Raw genomic sequence first — 17,720 nt, 5'->3', positions numbered from 1 at the left:
AGAAAAAACCCAACATCCCACCTTCTCTTTCCCCAAACTATATTCCATACAAAGACCAGTGGAATTTGCCTGGTAGTCTTGTATTTCTGGCTGCAGCACTAAACTTTCTGTCTTGATGCGTGTTATTTTATCATGATTCCTACTGGAATCATTAACATGGATTTACAAAGCCAAATTGTATGGTTTTTTGACACATTTTCAGAATGCTTAAAGACAGCTTTGCAAGGGATTTGAATGAAACTTGAAAACGCGAGAGTAAAACTGCACTAAGGTAGGATTCTGCTGGAGCTGACGTCCCTGTGAGATGAACCAGGAATCAGGGCAGAGGCTGAAAGCCCCGAGAACGGCACAGAGAAATAAGTGGATATACAGCACTGTTGAGCTTCCAGCAGATCGTAGGAGATTCTCCAGTTCCGGGAGCCAAATTGTTTCCATCCTGCGTATGGGAAGGAGAAACACTACAGACTACAAGAAAATTAAAAAGCAATTGTGATGGGAACTGGGCAGCATCTCCTCGATCTGATCACTTCCCATAGGCCTTCCGTGAATCCTGATGATCAAAATCCTCCACTTCAGTCATTATTTTTGAACAAAACTGAAGCAATCACAAGAGGAAAAAAAATAAATCAAGATGCAGTGACAAATAATTAACAGTTTATCTAACGGCATGCCAGGTTTGGGGTATTTTGAGTAGTACCGGGGATATGTGGTAACCCTGGCACCTTGCTAATTTCAGGATGACTGACGAGAAGATATCAGCAATGCACTTTAAGTTGTTTCTACACTCGTATACACATATACATCACTGAATAATATAGATGCTTACACATTTTCTGTGCCTCCCTCTAAAGCTTGATGGTGAGAAATAAAACATAAACAAGTCAGACAGCAAGCTCTGCTCTCCTCTTGATTAGCAAACATACCTATCACTTCAACACAATAGGGGAACATAGCTTGTTGGCTGTTCAATGGCATTACAAAGTACATCAGCTGCCCTTGAACAGGAACAGTCACACTTAAAACAGCTGCATTAAAACTGTAAAACATCTTCCACAGACCAGAGGGGAAAAAAAAAAGACAGAGAGAAAAAAGGAAGAAAAAAATCAGTATTATTCTTATTTTGCTGCGGTACAGACAGAGTGGGTAATGAAGAACTCTGCAGTAGGGTATTCCTTTTCACTCATGTGGAACTGTCTCTTGAATGTAAGGCAAATTAATAACCTGTAATTGGAGGGGCACACAGTCTGTAAGTAACTAGCCAGAGGTCTCCTGGCCTTAAGCACATGACCCAATGGGCTATATAGCAAAATAAAATTTAGAGCTTTTCTGGTGAGACAGTCAATCTACATGTTTTAAGTAGATTATGAAGCACAAGAGCTTTGAATAATCAATTCCTTTTCAACATAAGCTTGTGTGAGCTTCCAACTCTGAAAGTTGGGGGAATGAGACTCTGGAGAGGTTTTACTTTATCATTAGAGAAGTCCAAAGATGAGTTTCTTGTAAAAATTACAATGTGCTACAAAGAGATATCCAGATTAGGTAATGTGGAAGCACATCTCTATTAAGGCAAAAAATCAAGGTACAGGAGTAAAATTCAGCCCTCAAGAGTAATGCTGCAGAGCTACAGTGATACCCTGTGCTGAGAGCACCACACAGAGCTGCGGACCAAGGTCGCGGTGAACCTCAGAGATGGCATATGTGACAGAATGAGCCCACAACCAGCTCCATATAGAAATGTAATTCATTCATGCGTACATTCTTGCCTAACATCAACACCACACACCGTATCTCCCTTATCTCCCAGCCTGTCTTGACCATGTTAATGCTCTGGACTATGCAGCTGAATTAGCAGCTGTGGACCTATGAAGTGATCGAATAAATTCAAGGGTATGATCAGGCAGGGTACAAGGAACAGAGGTTTAAAGTGCTGCTGTTGATGCTGGAACTGCTGCCTGGACACCTGGAGATTTTCTGTCTCCAGGGCTGTCAATCAGCACCTTCCAGCAGACCGTTTAAAAAATAAATTTACTTCCCAGAGCTTCAAAGGTTTTCACAAGCATAAGGTAGTTCTCATGGAAAAATACGTCCTCATGAAACTCATAGGAGTGTGGCCTATTAGCTCTTACCCAACCCATAGATCTGCAGGACTAATAGAAAACCCTATCAGGCAATCAGTTGACAAAATCATACCATCTCCTCAAGACAAAAGTAAGAGAACACTAAAGGCAGTCTGAAACGCAAAAACACTACTTGAGAGACTACGGGGCACTATTCTCCAATAGCTTCAATGTTGTCAGTGCTCCAAGCTATACAATTATCATATTTAAATTGATCCCTCCTCCATATATTTCCCTTTATAACAGGCTTTTGAAGGTTATTGACTCACTTCTCCAAACCTATAAAACCTCAATTCTAAGTACAGCATAACTGTCGACTTTGTGCTGTAAAAAGTTTCAGGTCCTTTTGACAATATTGTCCATTTACCCTTTATCCTTCTCTTGGAGGTTTGTTTTTTTTTTTAGCAAGGTCTGAAGACTTTCACAGCTAATTCAGATGCCTGAGGCTTGATCCCAGTACTTGACAGTTAACATCTTGCCCAGACTATTAGCTACCGCCAAAGGCTACTTTCCTGGATTGTCCTGTCAATCCTAAATTTAGCAAAGCATGAGATTTGCTTATTTTATTGCTCTATAAACTCTGGATTATTCACAATGGGCCATTTTATTTGGGTCTTTCAGAGAAGTATTCTATTCTCTTGCCCACCTTAAGGTCCTGAGAGACTGTATCAATTTGGCTTTAACGTGTTTGAGAATGATTTAACACGTAGGCTGATCGATATTTTAATTTAATCCTGCCAACACACGGGATTGGTGAGAACGCGCCAGTTTCCATTGCAGACAGACAATTTTGCTTACTGTAAATAATAAAAAATAACAATCCAAGTGCGTCTTCAAGGCAAACCGGGGGGAGGCGGCGGGAGGAAAAGGCCCATTTTTGCCCCGAAGGCAGGCGAAGGGCAGGGCTTCCCCCCGGGGGGCGTCTCGCCCCGCCGAGCCCCGGCCCCGCCGAGCCCCGGCCCCGCCGAGCCCCGGCCCCGCCGAGCCCCGGCCCCGCCGAGCCCCGGCCCCGCCGAGCCCCGGTTGGTTGTTCTCTAGCGCCACCTGGCGGGCGCGATGGGCAGCGCGGGGCGGCGGCGGCCGGTACCGGGGCGGCGGCGGGGCCTTCGCACCCCGACATCGCGGGGCCCCGCGGCAACGGAGAGCGCTCCGCCGGCGGCTCCGCTCCTCCCGCATCCCGGGCGCCGGCGGGCCGGCACGGCAAAGCTGCAAGCGGCGCCGATTCGCCGCGTTTTAAAGCTAATCGTGAAGCCGGCAAATAAAGAGGCGACGTCGCGAATAACGACATCGACGGGGCATTTGCACTTACTCGGCGATTTCTCCAAAGGGAAGATTTGCACGGAAGAAGTCACCACTCGCGCATTGTACCTGCACAGCACTGCGGGGAATGGCTTCCTGTGAGCACCGGAATAATTATTTTAATACAGTAAGATAAATAATATGATAAAGTATTTCATTTCCACATTTTAAAAATTTTTGTTTCTTCGAATATATTAGAACCTCTCTTTTTTTTTGAGCTTTTTAGTCACTTAAAATAGGAATTAGCTATATTAAAGAGGAAGTGATGACATTTTTTAAAGTGCGTACGATCCCAAATCATTGATGAAATGACACGTGATGAATGAAGACCTTCAGAAACACATGTTAAAGGAGTGCATCGTTCTTACGCACCATTACAAGCCAGAGATTCAGGAACCTACATCTGACCACGTTTAGTGACTAGGTAAGATTCCAGCCCCTTACACTGCTTTACCTCCTAGTGGCATCTTCAGATTTAGCAATGGAAATTCTGTCCAAATCAGGTATCCAGCATACAGACACAAAAAGCTCTTTTCCCCCCAAAATAGACTCTGCTGCCGTCAGTAGCTGTGTGTGTTTGCCTGGTGGCACCGGCTGTCGGTGAGTCCCAGGATGACCCAGTGGGTGACATCAAGGTCAAGATCCACATACCTGGGGTCCCATCCACACTCGCACACTGACTGCAGCACGGCACGACTTGAATTAGGTTTCCTGCCTCAGTTTACCCATCTGCAAGAAAAAAGCTACTCTGAATTACTTCACAGGGATGTTTCTCACCTGAAAGTTTCTAAAACTAGTAACAAAATGTGTATTTGCACTATTTCTTTTTATTCCTTCAGTTTCCGCAGAGAGAATACAGCCAGACACAGGACAGCAAGCTCAGTTCTGACCCAGCTAACACGGCATTTCCATTATCAACCAAGTTCCCTATTTCCTAATAATCTTGTTGAAAAACATCTTGTCCTCCTATACCAAATACTCATTTCCCATGTGGTGAGAAGAGAGGACAGTAAGGGGTCTGTTGTCCCTCACCAGTGATGCCTGCTGCCAGCACGCACTCCAGATCCCCAACAGCGGGATCGGCTGCCCAGTCCTGTGTCTCCTCTTGACGCTCCTCCTGACACCTGCCAGCCACGTAGAATCACGGAATGGTTCGGCTTGGAAGGGACATTCAAAAATGTAAAGCAGCACACAAGAGCTATGAAATGTTTTGCTTGTCATAAAAAAAGTCTGTTCCACACAGGAGCCTGATTCTGTATGTATGGGACCCAGCGAAATAGAGCCAAAGCCAGAATTTGATGTCAAACTCCAAAGACCATAAAAGGGGATGCTGCCAATATGCAACGTGCTTTTCCTTCCAGTTTTCTTATAAAAACTCATGTGATTTCCCCATCCCAAACTGCAAACAGAAAACCAAACAGAATTGAAGTCAGCAGCTCTTTGCAGAGGAGCTCGTGCTGCAAGAAGAATAGCAGGAAAGGAAACACCACAGTTCTAAGTTTTTAAGAATGACTGTCACCAATAAAGAATAAAATAAATATAAAAGATTAATACTTAGCATTTATATTGTACTTTGCTGTTTAAAAGTCCCTGACAACCACGAGGTCCTGTATGGCCAAGGGCTACAACCTCACTCAAATCCATGAGGATTTGTGGCACCACAAAGATGTCTGCTGACCAAAAATGGGAACTTTGGCCATCTGATAATGGTTTAACTTACAACCTGTTTTATTCCCTCCCTCGTGCAAACCCACAGACTCTAGCAGCACTACCCCTGTGAGTTATGATGCCTAATGTTATGTTGGATTATCGATACTCCAGTAATAATGGTGAATACTGCTACAAAACCAGGAGACTGTCGAAATTTAGACAGGCAGGACCATATCCACTAACTGACTGATCATAGTTCCTCTAGAAAACTACCGCACTAGACTCTTAAGTAAAATCACATTTATTTTGTCTGGTCTGGCATTCAGTGTTGGTTTTTGGGGGTAATTTTTTTGGGGGGGGGGGGGTGGGGGGGGGGGTGGTGTTCGTGGTTTGTTGTGTTTTTTTGAAATCTTAAGTGGGACGGCCTTTAAAAATGTCTTTGTAGACTGAGCGTCCCCAGAGTTACTTCAGCCCTGTATATCTGCCAGCCAGATAAATAAAGAAAAATATATCCTAGATATTCAAATAAAGGAAAAAAGGGATTGTAATGTATCATATTGTTGTTATTCAACACATAAAAAAGTAAAATTTAGGAAAGAAGATGACAACCTACTGCCTATATGCCTTCATGTAAAACTTTCTATTCTACAACCTTGCATCTTTTATTAAAATATGGACACCTAAAACAGAAAAAAAAATAATTTAAGTTTTATTTAGTTCTCTTGACCACCAATTTTCTCCTAGTAGGAAAAAGACTGCTACCTATTTTCCATAAAAAAACCTTTGTAGCAGTCCCAGAGGAAAAGTCAAAAGTTTGACTTGAAAAACGGAGCTACTTCAAAAGCATTGTCAAACAGAGGTGAAGGTTTCTTAAAAATGCATAAATTAAAGTGCGGTGTATTCATAAATATCTCTGTAACTTTACACGGTATATTTGTGATTGAGGTGCATATATAGGTGAACATATAGCATCGTTCTAAAACTAACTTAAATAAAGTAGAAAATCAATTTGTTTATTAGCTACTGTTTGGGCTCTGTGTCTGTGTGTGAGTGTGTGTGCATGTGTGTGAAAAATGAAAGAAAAATGGAGAGTTTTTTTCAATAATAAAAAGGGAGTTGCACTGCAGGGCCCCTAAAGCTTGTGAAAAATTAAACTCGACGGATTCAAACTGTCCTATTTCCACTTCAAAAGAGAAGAGGCACTGAGCTCTTCCCAACTTATCTTCAAACGCCCAGCACCCTAGAAAGTTTCTTTAAAAAAAATAAAGTCTCTAGTTCCCCCAAGCACTGTACCCGTTACTGTAGCTGCTGTCTCTCCCTCTTCTAATTATACCCATGTGAGTCTATTAATCAACTTGTAAATTATTTAGAGAGCCATGCGCTGTCTTCAGCTAGTACAAACACACTGCATGCAAAGACTTGCTGAAAACCAATGGAGCTCCCAAAGGGTCTCTCTCCAATGTTCAGACAGCTTGCGGCTCGCCAGTACAGCGCTGTTAAAAACAAGAAATAACACTCAGCTTACCTCCTCAGATATAAAGATTTACTCAGCCTTTCAACTCTGAAACTCTTTGCAAGTTTTTAACAAAGAGGAAGCCGCTCTATTGTCAAATCTTTACTTCACACTTAGTGATGAGAATATTAATTTGATGTCAAAAAAACCCACAACCCAAGTGCTTTCAGTGAGACTGTGATCACAATCACCAGGGGACCCCAACTTTCAGAGGCTGCACCAAAAAGCACCCCTTTAAAACCATTCCAATTTAAAATAAGGGTAAAAAAAATTGTACATTTGTACAGTAATAGTTTTTATTAGAAAATAGGAGAAATTAGGGAATTCCAGATTCTACCCCCCACATGCAGACTGCCATCGGGGACAGCTTCAGATATTACTACTTAAAAAATAGCAAAAGGAAGGGGAAAAAACAACACCGATTGTGTGTGTTCAGCCCTAACAGGCTGCAAACAGTGCGATGTTATCTGTCTTCCACGAATCAGCTCTCTTTACCACCTCAATCCTCATTTTGGTGGAAAAACCAATTACCCAAACTAATAGCAGTTCTCCCAGCTGAAATGCAGAATCTTACTGGTTTAGGAGTGGTTCTTGTTTTTTCCCCCTGCTCTTCATGCTGTTTTTCTGTCATTTCACTTTTCGTGGCTCCATTTATTGCAGCCTTTCAAACATCTATTAATTAGCACTGACCACTCCATGCTATTTCACCATGAAAACACAGAAAATCGAAGACACAAAATGGCACGCAAATTTCTTTTCAACCGAGTGCTGACCTTTCCTATTTTTTGTGATGCCCCCAATGCCAAAATGCTTCTGCTTCTACTTTCATTAAAAACATGCAAACATCTCAAGGGGAAAACACCAGGGACATTTAGGGGGGGGAAAAAAAGCAGAAATGCTTTCTGCAGGGCTTTTTTTTTTTTTTTCCCCTCACGGGGTATCAAATTCTGACAGACACCTTTAAAATGGTGAATGTCGATACTGCAGATGGAACTTAAAATGAATGCGTGCCCGTGTTTTCAGTGAGGCAGGTCCAGAACACAGGACACGAATTCTGCACAAAGGTTTTCATCAAGCCGGTGGGGGCTCTGAAGGGGCTATCTCCATACGCATCATTTGCCCATAGCCTGAATCACCAGAAGGGGAGGAGCAGCCTACGGAACAGTCTCTTCACAACATTTCAGAAGGAATCAAACTGAACGAATTAATTAAGGTGAGCTGCCTCGCTGTCTCGGTAAGGGTTCTGACCACTATGCTCACCACTTACCCCAAATGGAAGTCTTCCTGTGCTGCCCAAGCAAACGGCGTGTGCTAAATTTAGCATTACTGACTAAGATCTAAACTGAGTGGAGTTAGTGACCAGAAGACTGGTATCAAACTCTGATGCTGGTAAATTTTCTGCCCAGAGTATAGTTAGCAATAATTGCCTAGTTTCAGTGAAAACCCCAATATCCTAAAGGAAAACTCTGTGCATTTCAGTCTGGTTGTCCAAGGAACAAGTCCATGTTTATGACAGACAGAAAGCAGGCAGGTTGCTGAACTTTTCACTGAAAACGCATTTTTGAATACCTAGTGTGCACCAACTGTAGAGTAGAATGTCCTGGGAATTAAAAAATTAATGGGCTCAAAAATATCTATGCTACCTTCATCAAGCAAAATAAATCACCATATACAAAATTGAGAAGTTTGATAAAGCAAGAGACAAGGACCTTATGAGACAGCAAACACTAGAAAATACAGGAAATGGGAATGCGCTGAGTTGCCTTCTGGGGTGAATAATAGAATTGCCTGGGCTGTTCCTGAAACACATGTTGTATACATGAAGCAGCATTACAGGAAAAAACAATGCAAAGAATGTTTGTGAATCCTAAAACTAAGAAGAAATCTGAGTTAGTCAACCAGAACTAGAACAGAATAGACAGTGGACAGCCTCAATAACTCAACAGTAAGGAGTTATGACACCACAACATAGCCCCTTGGCACATCTTAAATGACTAATTGTATGCAATCAGTTGTGTCCACAAGAAGGGAAACCACACTGAGGTCACTCCCCAGGGCAAGTATTTTAAGAATAATGAGGCGTGCCCTCAAGATTTTACGGCACTTGTTTCATTTTGACTAGTAATGATTTGAGTGCAACATTTCACTTGGTCTGTCTTTGGTTCCAGGGTATTGTGTGACAGTATCACTTGCATGATTCCTTGCCCAAAGGAACAACTATGCTTACTTGGTATGTAACTAGAAATGCAATGGAAATTTTGAAGTTCTAACTGTTTTTCCAGTTATACCACTGTCTGCTATTGACTAAACTAACTCTATTCAAATGTGATTTTCTTGAAACTGAACGTAGTCCATAATAGCATGAGAATCTTTCCTTTGTATTAACCTGGTCGTAACTCTGCAGCAAGACAGTAAGAATCCTGAATTCTTTGCTCATCTTTCCTCTTCAGTACACTATGTTCTTTCATTTTCTCCAAGCCTCTTGTGAGGGCAGTAATGAATTCTTGTTAGTGTTTACTAATGTAAATTCATTCTTTGTTATCCCTGGGAGAGGAGGATTAGCAAAATGACAGAACTTATTATTTCTGGTATTGCTATATAATATTTACTTTTATTCAGCCCTTAATTTTGAAGTATGTCCCACCAAATAAAATGTAGGTGCATACAAGCAAAAACTAAGGGAGCATATTTTAGCACAATTCACAGAAATATAGTTATGATTCCCATTAACATTCAGCAGCATTGTACAGCTTTGTCCTTGCATGCTATATTAAAAAAATTAATCTAAATCTGAAATAAGTTCTAATTTGGAGAAAGAAAGGAATTACAACTTCAATTTCATTTCTCTGAAATGAAAGCAGCTCCCTTGGACTAAGGATGTACACATATTTTAGGACTGGATAAAAATTGCAATCTATGCAATTATTTTACTCTACTGGGAATGCTTTTGGTACCTCCTTTAAGGAACTTCAGTGGTTAAGATGAAGTTTATAAAATACACAAAGAGCATTTTAGTAAAGAAAGCTCTTAAAGGAGCTTTGAATAAATAGATCATACAAACTCACATCTCAGCCATAACTGAAATCTAGAGAGCAAGGTATTTACAGTGGCTGTCCTCTACTTCACAGAGATGAGAAGAAAGGGACATTATGGTATAAACATAAGACTCTGAAATTAACAGATACCATAAAAAAGGCACGGGCCCAGAGCTTAAAACGATCTCCACACGTGAGTTAGACTGCATACATAAGTAGCCACATTCAGGTCAGCCAGACTATACACATGAAGAAGTTGCTTCCATACCTAAAGATCTAGGCTACACTGCAATTAATATATGCTAAGATCTCTTGCCTTTGAGCTAAATGGCCGTTCTGATTAGCAGTATCTCGAAATCAGAAAATCCTCTCCTAGATCTCTGTGCCTGTGTTACAGAGGAGCCAGCGTCTCTCTTCCAGGCTGCAGAGATTGATGCTTTCCATTCCATGGTTCCCACATACGCGCCTCGTCCCAGCAATATGGTGGCTGCCACAGAAAATTAATGCGTTGAACTAGCTGAGTTGCTGTATTAAGAATAAATGCAATCCATTCACTAGAGATGAAGTTTAGAGTTAAAATGTATTACCTTGTGGCTTGATAAAGTGACTGACAGAGGGATAGAATACCCACAGCTGCAGGCTGCCAAAGGTCTTTTGAAATGCTTAGAAAAGTACTGAATCTCTTGGTATGGTATCAAGGGAACCTCAGTTAATTTTATGGGCTCATGTTTCAGATCTGTGTAATTCAGTCTCAGAATTAAGCTATTGTGCAAAAAAGGGGACTTTCAAGCTCTCCGCCTCACCAAATGGCTTTCCTCGCCAAAAATAAAAGACAATGAAGATTTCTCTTTGCTCGGGGGGTTTGCTCAAAATTCCATTAATACTGAAGCTTAACCGAGATTTCGCAATCTTCGGCAAGATTGTCTCCTTATATTTGTATCACTGGTAACCATTTGGCCTGTTGCCAGAAACGGGACTCAAAACTCCTCTTCCAGGCCATTGTAATTGGCTAAATAAACATTTTTCCACCCTACTGAAATACAACTTATCCTTTACAACTACAAATCTTTTCTGATTTTTAATAGCCACCACATACAGAGAGCTATCCTTGTGCAAGACAACGAACAAACAGGTAAGTTTAAGCTGCTGCCCTAAGGAGCTTACAGTATTTATGATTTATCTGAAATCACTGCGGAGCATTTCAAAAGCAAAGTATGCTTAGATATTCTTTGTGGTAGTCCCCTCCTACAACCAAAAGTGCTGATAAAAATGAAGTGCAAAGAAACTTTACTTTTAAGTTAAAAATATTTGCGTGAAAGTAGAGGAATCTACAGTAGCATTCTACAAGTCAAAATCGACATATAAAAGCAGAGTCTTTGTTACAGCCCACTTGAAATAAAGATGGAACATGATTTTGTGCTTTAAATAACAGTTTAAACATTTTGAAATTATACATCTCTTTCAGAATTCCGATTTTGATTTAGAGATAAAAACATGGAAATCAACTTTTGGAATGTGTACAAAAAGATCTGAATTTCACAGGAACAGTGAACTACTTGCTTTGAAGATATCGAAGAGCTTCAAAATCTAACTTCTGTTATGAAGTGCTACAAATCACACGTAATGAAAGGAATTCATCAACTTCCAGAGTACTCTGACGTAACTCGGATTAGAATCTGACCAAGAAAAATTCACTCACAATTTAATTTTTGCCAAAAATTTGTAACTAGAGTGTAATGAGACAACAACGTGCCCTACCTGGGTATCCACTGTCAATATAAGGCTTAACGAGTTCTCCAAGTTTTGTCTTGTCTGCAACAGCTTCCTTTAGCAGTTGCCCACAGCAAACTAACAGGAAGGAACAAAACAAAAGACACAAGGTTAAATTTTAAAAAGGAAGCAACAAAGAAAAGAAAAAAAACACCCCAGAAGCTGCATACTGGAATAAGGTCACTGAATAAAATAAAAGTTGTAGGTTTTCTGGGTTTGTTGTTAGGATATTATTTTTTTTTTTTGGCCAAGCAGAGCAAAAAGCAAAGATACTGAGCAGGGGAGAATATTGAATAAAAAAGAATACATTTGGCAAAGAACGTATTAAAAACAGAGACAGAGAGAAAGATATTAATCAAATAGGTTCCTGAAATAATAACTCAAGGGATTGCTAGCATTTTTCACTTTTCATAAACTTATAATTACTGAATAAAGTTACACCTGCTGAACAGCATCTGAACTGCACTGTTGGAGGTGCAGGATAATACGCAGTTCAAGGAATTGACTCCCTGGATCATTTAATGATCATGCAAGAATTATATTTAAAAACCTGCACTAATCCAATATTATCATTGACTTCAAATAGACAGAACACCAGGAGATGCGGATTTAAAGTTTTAGTCAGGACAGTTGTATATGAAATGCTGCTACTTCAGGTTTGGATAACACTTTCTGACCAAAGTTAATGAGTCTTATCGTCCCACGCGAGTCAGATCCAGCAGTCCTGAGCCTTATTTGACAGGGAGGGAAGTAAGGCATGGAGAGGTTACACAACATCACAACCAGTCCCAGTTTCGACTGAGTTTTGGTAAATATTAGATAACGGTCACTGTATGCATTACTGCATGACCTTTCAATTAATAATCGTAAGTTGGTTCCACGCTTCCTGAAATCAATAGCACCCACATCTGCAGCTGTACTGACTTCAATGGAAAAGAAGCCGTCCCTTTCATCTGCTTTACCGCTGTTAACCACACCCACCGTTTGGCAAACAAGAGTAAGAATACTCCAATATTTCTTGGACAAAGCTGATAAAGTTTAACCTTTAAGTGACATGGCCTGAACACAAATTTTAACAGTCACTAATTGTCCTGCAGAAACAAATTCATATTCACAACAAACAGTGTAAAAACAACAGAAACTCTGCACAGACCCCACCTTCAGACAACTAACATGCGTACACCTAAATTCAATCCAATTCAAGAGACTATTTAAACACAGGATTAAATTTTTAAGCCTGTGGTTCAATCCCAATGGCCTAATTGGAAATTAAGTATATGCTAAGTACTCTTCAAAAAAATGATGGTCTTCCAACTTTATTTTAAATACTTAATTCTTATAATATTTGGTTTAGAGTATATTTAAAATAAAATTCAACACAGGGTAAAGCAGTGGTAATGTATTTACTGAAAAGAGTTGCAACTCTCTTATATAGTAATTACTTAAAAAAAATGCAAATTTTGACCTAGATGAAAACACTATCAAACTTGCAGTTTTAGAAATAAAGTTCAGAAAAAATATTCAGAAACACAAGAACAATACTTTAACACAATCAGACACGTTTTATTTTTCATTAAGCCAATTACACAAGTATTAAAAATATAGCTTTGAATAAATCTACAAATATTTATTTTTAATATGAAATGACAAAACACAGCAATATTAAAATAACTGATAGCATAAACATTTTACCAATTTTATTTGTACTTATTAGTACTGCAATACTGATTTTAAAATAATTTACTTTTTTCAAGTTCACTGGATATCATTTTAATCATATTCATGTATTTTTTAAAACACTAAAATAATAATAAAGATCTAAAATACAAGAATACTAAATCTAGAACCCTAAACTGAGAGGTAGGCAGTTTCACAGCTGTTTCTACGCCTTTGCCAGAACTGCACAAACCTACGATCTAGCCATTAATTGGAATGATCATATGGAAAGCAGATGGCTTTTTCTGAAGTTTCAAGTTTGAACTTGAAAAAAATTTATTTCAGATCTACTAAAATGGTAATTGAAAACAATACGGCTCAGATCCTGAAGATATAACGCACATGTAAAGTCAAATCCAGGCCCAGTGAGACCTTTTGACTTCATCAGGACCTCAGGGAGGACACGAGCACATCGCTATGGACAACGCAGTGAGTTCCACTCATTTAAGAATCTCCTGAACACGAACACCCACTACCTACTTAATTCTGATTTTTCCATTTGGTGTACACTGGAAGAATACTAATGAAATTAACTTTCATTTTACTTAGAGGATATGACTAATCAGCAAATTTTACAGATATCAGATGTCTGATGAAAATAATTTATGGCTACTCCACTATTGAAGACATCATAGAACATGGACACATATTGCATTGATCCTATCATCAAGCTGTGGATTCACGTTATAGGAATTTTTAACATGAACATGCTAACTATGAACAAGCCTCATATACAATTTTCTGGGTCTCCATTACAAAAGAAAGAGAATCCACTTTTAAATAATTGCTTCCTTTTCTAATACATTACTTCAGACGCATTGAACCTGAGTCTTCATTAAAGTTCAGAGTAAATTCTATTGTAGAAATGCCCCAATTTTCGTCAGACAGTTGAAACTGCAAAGACATTACTCATGATCCACTCATCCACAGAAGAATTCAGAGCACTGCAGGAATCTAACACACAGAAAAATACTGATGTAAAGGGTATAAAAAATGGTGACTAAAAAAATGTTACAGCTGGTTTGTCACAGAATATATGCTTGACTGGTTTATATTTCTTCATTGAAATACTTTTCACTTCCCTCAAAAATTTGACATCCATACCAACGGACAAACAGAGAAATTTTATGAGCAAGTAAGAAAGACAGACAGCAAAAGATAAATGATCAAAAAGAGAGAAAGGGGGAGTTGAGCAAAGTGCATATTTACTGAGAACTTACTGTTGACAACACTGTATTTCTGAGCTATTAGTGCTGCCTGCAGGCTCTTCCCACTGCCTGGGGGTCCACAAAAGAGAATCCGTGGTGTAAAGGGGGCGGCTGATCGGTGTCGTGTTTGGACATAGGTAAGAACTAGAACATGAGAGAAAGGCAAGAAATACAGGTGTGGTTTTTTTTTTTAAATTAATATAAACATCGATTAACTTCTCTTTTTTTTCAAAGGTCATTTTGGTCATCATTTATCTTATCACTGAAACATCTAGATACTCCAACCAAAATCAGGACTCAGAAAAAACTGCCACATCAGCAACTTACACTGAGAGGCACTTGAGAAATCTTACTATCATTATGCTCCTATACTATCTTTCATCAGTAGATGTCAAACCGTTTTAAAGAGCAGATTGAATTAATAATTGCTCTTTTATCATGTTGTTTTTAGCAGAAGTAATTTTTGCTTGATAGGTACAATTTTACCATGCAAATTATAGAGGGATATAATTACATTTAATACTTTCTGCAGTTTCTGAACAAATATTTAAGTGTAAAAGCTCAGGATGTTAAATTAATATGACATTTATCTGTCTCTGTGTGTGTGATTAACAGACTCCTAATCACAATATTCTAGACTTGTAGCATAGGATGTCACGACACAATACGGCACTGACAACACATAACTGAGTATGATTTTATTCTTTTGTCCATCATTTTTGCATAACATGTAAAGGCGATTTGAGCTTCTCTGTCTGATTCCACTCTATTTGCTGGACATCATTCTTTTATGTTTTGTATTGCATATGAAATATTACATTCAGGTTAATCTACAGATTAGAAGAGCTTTGGAAAGATGACAGGACATAGAATCACCAGGGTTGGAAGGGACCTTTCAGATCATCTAGTCCAACCATCAACCACCTTGCTGTATTGTAGAGACCTGAACTTTGTTACAGTCTCAAAAGAGAACCTGATAGATCACCAAGAAGCTACAAGATGACACGGGCTGGCACCGAGGACAAATTAGGATTGTATTTGGGCACAGCCAAAGACTCTTCCTTCCCATGCCCCTTTTATGCCTAACGATACTAGTGAAGTGAGCAGCTCAAGCTCCAGCACGAGCTATGCAAACTTTCCAGGATCATAAATTCAAATGCCAAGGCTAAAGCTCGTGCCACAGCATCCCCATTGCCACTGTTACCCATGATTAAAGCAGCATGGGCACGCCGGCACGGGCTTTGACTTCCCCTGTAATTGCAATGGATACAATTGTTAGCCCAGACATCTTCAGTTCAAATAAAAGAGTCTCTAGACTAAAAAGTCCTTGTAATAAAATAGTATTTTAGTCTAACAAATAGGTTGGGCTTAGACATTAATGTTTGTATGAATCATAAGCCACATTAAAAAACAAAAAAACCACAAAAGGACTGATGGAGAACATCATGAGGATCAGTATTTTAACTACTGTTGTTAACACCTTGCTGTATACTAAGTAACATTTTTTTCTGAGGACCCTCTGCTAGACACTTCGGTATGGTTACAAAATCTTTTGTAATAAAGAAGCATCTCCATCAAACTCCAGCCCTGCTATTTCTAGATAGCGAACCTAAAGCACTGAGAAACTAACGCAAGCTGCAACCACATGGGATCGTATCCATCTCTTTCTGCAGGGCCACAAGCTGTGCTGGGATACGACACCGTACAGCTGAATTTGATGTCACATACACCAGTTAGTAGTAATTGTATTAAAGGTTAAGAGTTTATAAAATTTTATAATCGTATGAAACAATCCACAATAATACTAATACTGATGAGAGATCTCCTCTTTCTTTTTTAACTCTCTCTGTAACAATAAAAATACTCAACAAAAAACCTGGAAAATCATAACAGAAAAGAGTGTGTTTGCTGCATAACCTCCTAAAAAACAAGTATTAGCTACCCAAGCAGTGCTCTCGTTATTCTGAACGTTTTCCATAACCCAGTGTATTGAAAAGCACAAACACTACAGGCAAAGCACCCTGCTTACAAATGATGCTTAATTTGCAGTAAATAACCAAGTTAATTAGGAGTAATGATCCCCTAGACAGTCTCCACATCTAATTATTCTTTAAAAAAAATCTGCCTGCTTGATGCACTGCAGAAAAAAGATCTAGAGAGGATTTTTTCATTCCAGTTTTCAATTTATCTCACTACATTATTAATTAATAATAATTAATATTCAGGCACTCACATTTTTATTTACAATTCAAGGCATGAATTCTTTATGAATGATGATATGAACTTTTAAATTTAATTAAGTAATTTAGAGGTAATTAATGTGTAAATTCAGAATATAAACTTCCTACTTGTTTATCTCAAAAGTGCAGCACTTGTTATTAAAAAAAGACCTTTTTGAGATGCAAAATTACTGGGATATAACAGATCATCTACAGACTGACAGCTATGAAGTACATTATCAATTGGTCTTTCCCGCAGTTTCCTTATTCTCTTCTTGAAGAATCAACATTAAAAGTCAGATTGCATTACAGTCAAGCAAAGGCAACCAAGAATTGTTGAACAGAAGAGCTACCAGCACAAACAGCTTTTAAATAATGAAATGTTGCCAGCTTTGAACTACTCCTACTTCTTGTTATCAGACTTGTGGAAGGTACTGGCCCTTTGGGAATTAACAAGTGAGCCACAATGCAGCCTTTTAGAAGAGACTCTTGCAGAAGTAACCACGACATTTGCTCTACTGAGTCAGCTGTTCCTTGGCAGGCCTGTGGAGCTAAGACTTGCCAGTTATCCGCACTTATTCTAGTCCTGTAAAATAATTTTCAGGACCAGCCCAGGTGCTGTACTAGAGAGAACACAACTCAGCTGGAAGCCGGCTGTGTTGACTAATCCTAATCCTACAAACTGTCTCTAACAGCTAGGAACTACCTTTCAAATAAAAGTTTATTAAATATCAGATTTACCATGAAGGTACATATTTACCCCGTGCGAGGACATCCACAGAAGGCTGGTCTGCATTGATGGATCTCAAAACTTTTTGGTAGATCTGGAAAACTCCAGGGAAGTTTCTGTGATACTCCAGCAATTTCTTTGATATCTCCTGTTCAGATAGATCTTCTGGTTCCACCAAACGTTGCTGTACCAGCAGATCACTTGGCCAGTTAAAGGTCGTATGGTAGACCTCTAGAAGGTAGACACTAATTAGGAACTAAGACGATGATTTGATAGGTCTTGCTCAGCTCCAAAAGTTTTCCTAAACAAAAACCAAGGTCTTTTTTTAAGCTTTATATTGTGGCACAAGCAGTAACTTGTGCTCTTCCCTCGCTACCTGTACTGACAGTTGACTAATACTCTGCAGATGCACAGATAGGAAGTGGCCAAGGTAACTGCCCACCCATGTAGCCAAGACAGAATG

At 39.3% G+C, this 17,720-nt stretch overlaps 1 protein-coding gene across 11 annotated transcripts in view; it reads right to left on the bottom strand.

The window, feature by feature from the left end:
• AK8 (adenylate kinase 8) overlaps positions 1 to 17,720 on the bottom strand; it is a 75,513-nt gene that overhangs the window by 31,682 nt on the left and 26,111 nt on the right. For all 11 annotated transcript variants that reach the window (XM_074608306.1, XM_074608310.1, XM_074608313.1 and 8 more), the window contains 3 exons: positions 17,288 to 17,488; positions 14,321 to 14,452; positions 11,373 to 11,462 (listed from right to left, as the gene is read on the bottom strand). In XM_074608306.1, the coding sequence (XP_074464407.1) occupies positions 11,373 to 11,462; positions 14,321 to 14,452; positions 17,288 to 17,488 (423 nt within the window). The remainder of the gene's footprint in view (positions 1 to 11,372; positions 11,463 to 14,320; positions 14,453 to 17,287; positions 17,489 to 17,720) is intronic.

The sequence above is a fragment of the Larus michahellis genome, chromosome 15, assembly GCF_964199755.1.
Source record: "Larus michahellis chromosome 15, bLarMic1.1, whole genome shotgun sequence".
Taxonomy (NCBI): Eukaryota; Metazoa; Chordata; class Aves; order Charadriiformes; family Laridae; genus Larus; species Larus michahellis.
The sequence above is the reverse complement of the archived record's forward strand: the minus strand, read 5'-3'. Positions and strand labels throughout refer to the sequence as shown.